This window comes from Mytilus californianus, unplaced genomic scaffold, assembly GCF_021869535.1.
Source record: "Mytilus californianus isolate M0D057914Y unplaced genomic scaffold, xbMytCali1.0.p SCAF_7, whole genome shotgun sequence".
NCBI lineage: Eukaryota > Metazoa > Mollusca > Bivalvia > Mytilida > Mytilidae > Mytilus > Mytilus californianus.
In genome coordinates, this window is record NW_026262723.1 from 113496289 (window position 1) to 113503157 (window position 6869).

At 30.2% G+C, this 6869-nt stretch overlaps 1 protein-coding gene across 3 annotated transcripts in view; it reads left to right on the forward strand.

Moving 5' to 3' along the window:
* The window catches only part of LOC127709824 (regulatory-associated protein of mTOR-like), a 73076-nt gene extending 66411 nt beyond the window's left edge, over positions 1-6665 (forward strand). For all 3 annotated transcript variants that reach the window (XM_052215484.1, XM_052215487.1, XM_052215485.1), the window contains one exon: positions 2710-6665. In XM_052215484.1, the coding sequence (XP_052071444.1) occupies positions 2710-2778 (69 nt within the window). In that variant the 3' untranslated portion in view covers positions 2779-6665. The remainder of the gene's footprint in view (positions 1-2709) is intronic.
* The last annotated feature ends 204 nt before the right edge of the window (positions 6666-6869 follow it).

Below are 6869 nucleotides of genomic sequence, written 5' to 3' on the forward strand. Positions count from 1 at the left end.
AAATATCATGAAGGATGTCTAGGACAGAGAATAGGCTCAATCAATTGCCTAGCTTTCCATCCTTATAAGGTGAGTAGAGGTACACTTAGTTACTTTAGGACTGAAAACGTCACCATTGAGCTCTCTTACCTTTTGTCATAATACAGGAATGATATAAAATGGCTGTTAGACATTGTGTAAAAAGAAGTTAATCAGTTATTTCTTTGGCAATTGTTTTTTATGTGAGAGTTATATGTTAAGAGAATTCTTTGGACAGAGAACTTTTTGTCAATAGTAATTTTAATGCCCTGTTAATACGAGTATAGATACTTGAGTATTTGTATTTCATTTCACCAACATATCTGTCATTCAGTTCTTTGAAAGGTGTGTATTGCTATATCAAATTGTTGGAATACCAAGAACTCAGTCAACACTCTGACCTTGCTTTGTTACTACCTAATCATTGTTAGGAAGCAGGAATATTTCACTGAATGTTTAAGAGTGTGTACACAATAAATGTGTTAACAATTTTCATGGAAGGTTAATTTACAAATAAAATAAATGTCAGTTGTTGAAACAAGGTCAAAGTCATTTTGAGAGGTTATTGGAATTAAACAGTCTTACCTGAGCACTATGTATTTGAAACTTGTAAAAATTTTAAAATGCCCTTCATAGAATCTAATCAAAATTGTACTGACTAGTTTCATTAATATTAATTAAGGGCATACAATACAGTAGCAGGGGCAGATAATAATGCACTCAAATTTAACACCTTATGTTTTACAAAAAATGCATTTACGTCATCAAATCGGCTACATTTATTTGAAAGAAATTGCAAAGGAAGACAAACTTGTGGTATACTAAAGCACTCAAAATTTACTGCATGGGCATAAAATTCAAGGCTAATGAAGATGGTTTACTTTTATCTATCATCAATAAATTTGTATATGGCAGTAATTCATTTAGTTTTTTTAATGTTCATGACCAGAATCATTGTTGCAAGGTAATGTTTCATTTAGAATATATTGCTATGTAATTTAGTGCCAAAAAAGGATAATTTGCATTTAAAAAAATAGGAATTCTATTTCTAGTTATAAAATGAACACATTGCCCCCTTTTTTTGGCAATTAACTTTGTGCTGTTTCCATATTAAATGTAATATCGAGATGTTGTAAGAAAAATCAATAGTCGATTTATTTCATTGTGGCATATTTGTCTACATTGAACTTTGTCACAGGCAACTCTTTGAAAAAAGAAATACAGAAAACACTCTGAGGCAATCAGATCGTTTGCATGATGTTGAAAGCAGCTTAAAAGAAAAGAGTTTGTTGTTGATGGAAGCAAGTGAAATCAACTGTGGGATATAAGCTAGAGTAAAAAATAATTGTTACTTTTCTCTGTCACTTAAATATTCAATAAATGTGGGGTTTTGTATAAAGATGTGGTATGTAAATGGCAGGAATGCTTACATGTGTTTCTCTAGAAATGCACTACAACTTTATTTTGTGCAAAAAAAAACAGAAATGCTATCTTTAATCTTTAAAAAATGAAGTTATCTGCTTTTAGCCAAAAACCAACACTTTTAGCAACATTTTTTTTCTTTTGCGATAGATCTTGTACTGCTTCAAGAATGTTTTGTCATAGTTCCAAGAAATTTTTCTGCATGCATTTATATTGTTAAGAAAGATGTCAGCTTTCACCAATAATTGCATGATTTCACTACATCGTTATTTTATTTTAGCTTTCAACTTAGAAACTATCTTAAAAGCCTATAAACTGAGGAACACTTCCAAAAAAACACAATAAAATATCTTTTTGTTTGAAAGTTTTTCTTTTTTCTGTGAAGTTTTGAAATATAGAAATTTTTATTTTAACTCAAACATGCCAAAATCCAGTTGAAATATCTTGAAAAGTAAGTCAGGAAGGTACATTTATCCTAACATATTCGATAGTGCATATCAAAATTGAGAATGTGTCAAAATTTGAAGGAAAAATCAAGGAGAGATTCCTTCTGTATCATATGCCCTTAAGTTGTATTTTAGTTTTTGATCCAAGATCTTAGTGATTGTTATGATTTTCCGTAGTCATTTCTACTTATCTTATCTGAGACAACAGGTAACACTTTCTTCCTCAGGATATCTTATCTGAGACAACAGGTAACACTTTCTTCCTCAGGATATCTTAACTAAGACTACAGGTAACACTTTCTTCCTCAGGATATCTTATTTGAGACAACAGGTAACACTTTCTTCCTCAGGATATCTTATCTGAGACAACAGGTAACACTTTCTTCCTCAGGATATCTTATCTGAGACAACAGGTAACACTTTCTTCCTCAGGATATCTTATCTGAGACAACAGGTAACACTTTCTTCCTCAGGATATCTTATCTGAGACAACAGGTAACACTTTCTTCCTCAGGATACACATATTTTGCAGATGGAAGTACAAAAGTATATTGTGCTAAAAAAAAATTGAATCAAAATAAGACAATAAGAATAAAAAAAGATATTGAATAAGTTGACTTTATATTGCCTTTTCTCAAAAACATGTCCTAAGAAATATTTAATTGTTAAGTTTATCAAATTATTTTTGCTGTACCAAACATTAGATGAAAAAAATGAGGTATTGTGTACAACCCAAATCACACATTGTTATAAAAAAGATATCTAACTGTTCTTGGAAAGGTTAAATCTGATAAGAATAAGAGAAAAACATTTTATTTTACAGGTCAAGTTAGCAGCTGGAGGAAATGATTCATTTATCTCAGTGTATTCCACGGCAGTGAGACGAAGCTGATAGACAGTTTTGTTAGAGATTTATATATGTTTTGTTAGAGATTAATATATGTGATAGACACAACAGGGGACTGAGGTCACTGCATCAGATCCATAAATATTGGACTTAATTATGTGACAGACAACCACAGGAGATGAAGTTCATTGTATCTGATTCACATTTTGCATGTGTGTCTGGATCAGATCGAGAATATTGGACTTAAATATCTACAATGTTGTGTGTTTATGATTCAATTCATTGATAAAAATAGTGATATAATGAAAGCTAGGTTGTCAGCTCTACTGAAAGATTTTGTTACATACATTAATAAACATGTATTACTAAAAAATGTTATATCAAAACAAAAATTTGCACTACTTATTGATAAGAGTATTTGATGCATAGGGAATAGGGAATAGGTCAGGATTTTTTAGATTAAAACTTTACAGAAGGGTTCAAAATCTTGTGAACACCTATGCAAACTTAACTTCATGATTTAGGAGAAATGCATGGGAAATGTGATCTCTTGAAGGAAGATGAATCTACAATACTTATATACCTCTGATTTAAATACCAATCAAGATCATCATCATATCATACCACAGCAATCAAAGTTGTTGCATAATAACAGCCAATCATCTGCTATGTAGTGTAAAAAAATAATTCTAACACAATTAATTTGTATTTATGGTTCTGATTACCACTCTAAAATTCTCAATCTACCTGTGTGTATCTTAGGGAAGAAGAAATTTTGGATTAAGGAATATATTGACATGTGATTTCTTCAATAAGTTTTTTACTCACATTTTTCACTTAGACAGACATCCTGGCCCAACTTCCTCTTCCCATCAGTAAAGCCAGGTGTTATACAATCCATGTGACCACTTTTCATTGCTGAATAGGACTGAATTACTTTGCATGTGCATGTAAAGTAAATAATGAATATATCGATTGAATTGTAAATTAACTGATGATTTACAATTTAGTTCATTAAGGTTTGGATTATAATTGCTATATTTTAATTGAAAATTGCATTTTGCACCAATTTTTAAATGTTTTTTTAACAAATTCATGCTTATATAGATATATCCCACCATGTGTTAAGAAATGATGCTATCTAAAATGATTCATTTTAACATCATCAGATAAACGATTACATATGGTTATATTCCACCTGGGCCTTCTGTCAAGCTTATGTTTGACCTAAAAGTCTTCTTTTTAAAGCTTATTACTATCTGAAGTGTATGAGAAGCAAAAAAACAGTTGTTTTTTTACGGTTGATGCCAAAGAGTACTAATGACGTCCCTTTGTTCAGTTTTATGAACACATACACCTAAATAATGACTGAAATGGACTGATTTGTTTATTTTGCATTAGAATAGAAGTGACTTTATAGTGTTTGAAGCTTGACCTATGTAAAACTGGTTTTACTGTTGCAAATATCAGATTACCTAGCTTCATTAGGCATCACTAGGAAAACTCAATTTGAGACAGTTTACTCATGTTTTAGGTAGGCCAAGTGAAAAATACAATAACATTATCTATTAAATAGTATGTTGGAAAAAAAGACATGAATGTCCTGTTTACTCATAAAACACATATTTACAGTTATGATCTTTCAATTTCTCTTACACTTTCCTATTACCTTAGTAATCCAGTAAGGTAACTTTAGGTTTACAATCCCTGTCTAATAAAAAAGAATGGTACAGGAATATAATATGTCGTAAATATATAACGATATATATTATTAGAAATGATAATTGTCTTCATTTGGAATTAATGGAATGAAATTAACAAAGTTAACTTGTATGTGACCTATAAGATACAATACTTAATGGTCAAATAATATCTTCTGCTTTAGAAAGATGTTGCTGTCTATGATAAAATTTTCAAATATTATTTCTGTATAATTTACTTGCCTTAGAAGTAATTAATGTATAAACTGTTTTGCATAATGGTTCCAGTACATTTGATGTTTTTTTTTTTTTTTTAAATTGATGAATGCCGTACATCTCCTTTTATTTATCCATAATTGCTAACCTCTTTTTCTTGTTAGACTCCTTCTCCTAATTAACTTTCCTATTGGGAATTTAAATTTTTTCAGGCATTGTTTTTGTTCCTATTCATGTTTTTGATAATTTAAAAAAAAAAATATAAGTATGAAAAGTAAAATATCAGCTGATCTGGAAGTAATATAGCATGACTATTGAATATAGGGGACTTTTGTTATGTAAAACAAGGATTTGATGGGATATTGTACAGTCATGCTAAAATAAAACACTTTATGTATTTGTCTATTGAAATTCAAATTTTTGCTCCGAATGGTATTTTTTGTTTTACCTGCATCAATAAATAATGACTGCCACTATCATGACTATAAAGCCAATAGTGCTGACAGTGGCATTAAACACCAAAAATCAATTAATCTACAAGAAAGGAAAATATTCATTTGAAATGTGTGCCTTTCAATGAATACTTGGGGCATGTGATAAATATCTCATAGAAGGTTGACAGTTACTGTTTATATGTATGAAAGATAATTAGTTAAGATACAGATAACGTTCAAGCAAGGGAATTAAGGAAATACACAGTCTGGTTCTGTAAATGTCTTGAAATATTTTGTGTTGTTGACTTGTCGTCTCATTGACATATACCCCTCATGACCTTTTTCTCATTATTTTGGAAGTGATGAGTTGTTTAAAGGTTTCAATCTGTCAGAAACCTACTTTCTGTTTGCTTATACTTTAAATTTTCCAATACGTTAAATGAAGACAAATATTTTCAAGGTACTTTTCTCAGAATATACTGTCAGATAGAATGACTTGATATTTGGTCAGCTGTATGACAGTAATCAGTTGTAACATGTTAGCACATTTTCTATCTGTCAAGACACCTTCGTTGTACATCCTGTTTTCAAATATCTGTGAGTGGGGGTAAGATTAACACAATTATGCTTGAAAATCTTGATTTAAAATTCCAACAAATAAGAACCTTGGTCAAACAAACAAAGCAATCGTATGAATCTATCCCATAATATCCTTACACAGCAAAGGTACATGAAGGGCTCATCATAAACACTGATATGGTCATTGTGTAAGAATGAAATGAAAGTAGGTTCAATATTCAGTTAAACCTAGTCATTGATATTAAGAATAATCACATTGTTGCTTAGTTTGCAGTTTTCTAAGTGTGTACTGTTTATCTTTTGGTCTTTCTTTTTTCCACTGGAATGGTCAGTTTATTTTCGACTTATGAGATTGAATGTCCCTTTGGTATCTTTCGCCTCTCTGTTAATGCTTTTTTAAACAAGAAAGATAGGGGTTCATCTCATTTAGGAATAGATAAACAAGGATAAATGTAGGAGACACCAAAGATTTTGAATAACTCGCATATGGTTTATATAATTTTTTGATTAACTAACAATGGGATTTGATAATTTTTCATAATCTGCCTTATTAGTGTGAACATTTTACCATTAAATGCAAATTAAAAATTAACCAGCTAGGAAGAAATCGATTACGAATAAGAGAGACTTTTATTGGTTTTTCTGATAAACTTACAACATTATACTGGTTAATGTTTATTGCATAAGCCTGTAATGTACATCTTTACTGCATTAGAATCTTTACTTTTGTAAACAGAAAAACTTAGATTGTTTCACTGTAATGCAAATGTAAATATATCGTAGCAGCAAGTGTCAAGAGAAATTTAAGTTTCATTACTCTTGATGTTATTTTATTATTGTGTTATTTATTTGAACATGAGTGCTGTATCAATAAAGTGATGTTTTATGGTGAATTGTATGCATACAGTAAATTAATTCAATGTTTTAACCAAATGTTTGCATTTGTATAATGAAAATATTAAGTTTGACATAAAAATAATCACGATACATAATTGCAAAGAAACTTTGTTGATTTTTGTGCCAATCTTAGATATAAGTTGGGTATATTGTTTTCCAGTCTATGTGTCCATCTGTCAGCTCTGTATCAATATAAAGTTATGTTTTAAGGTAGACTACCCTGAATTTGTGGTCACATCAACTTGGAAGTACACATATTTATAATCATGTGAATACTTTGAATTGTATGCCAGATTAAGGTTTTGACCCA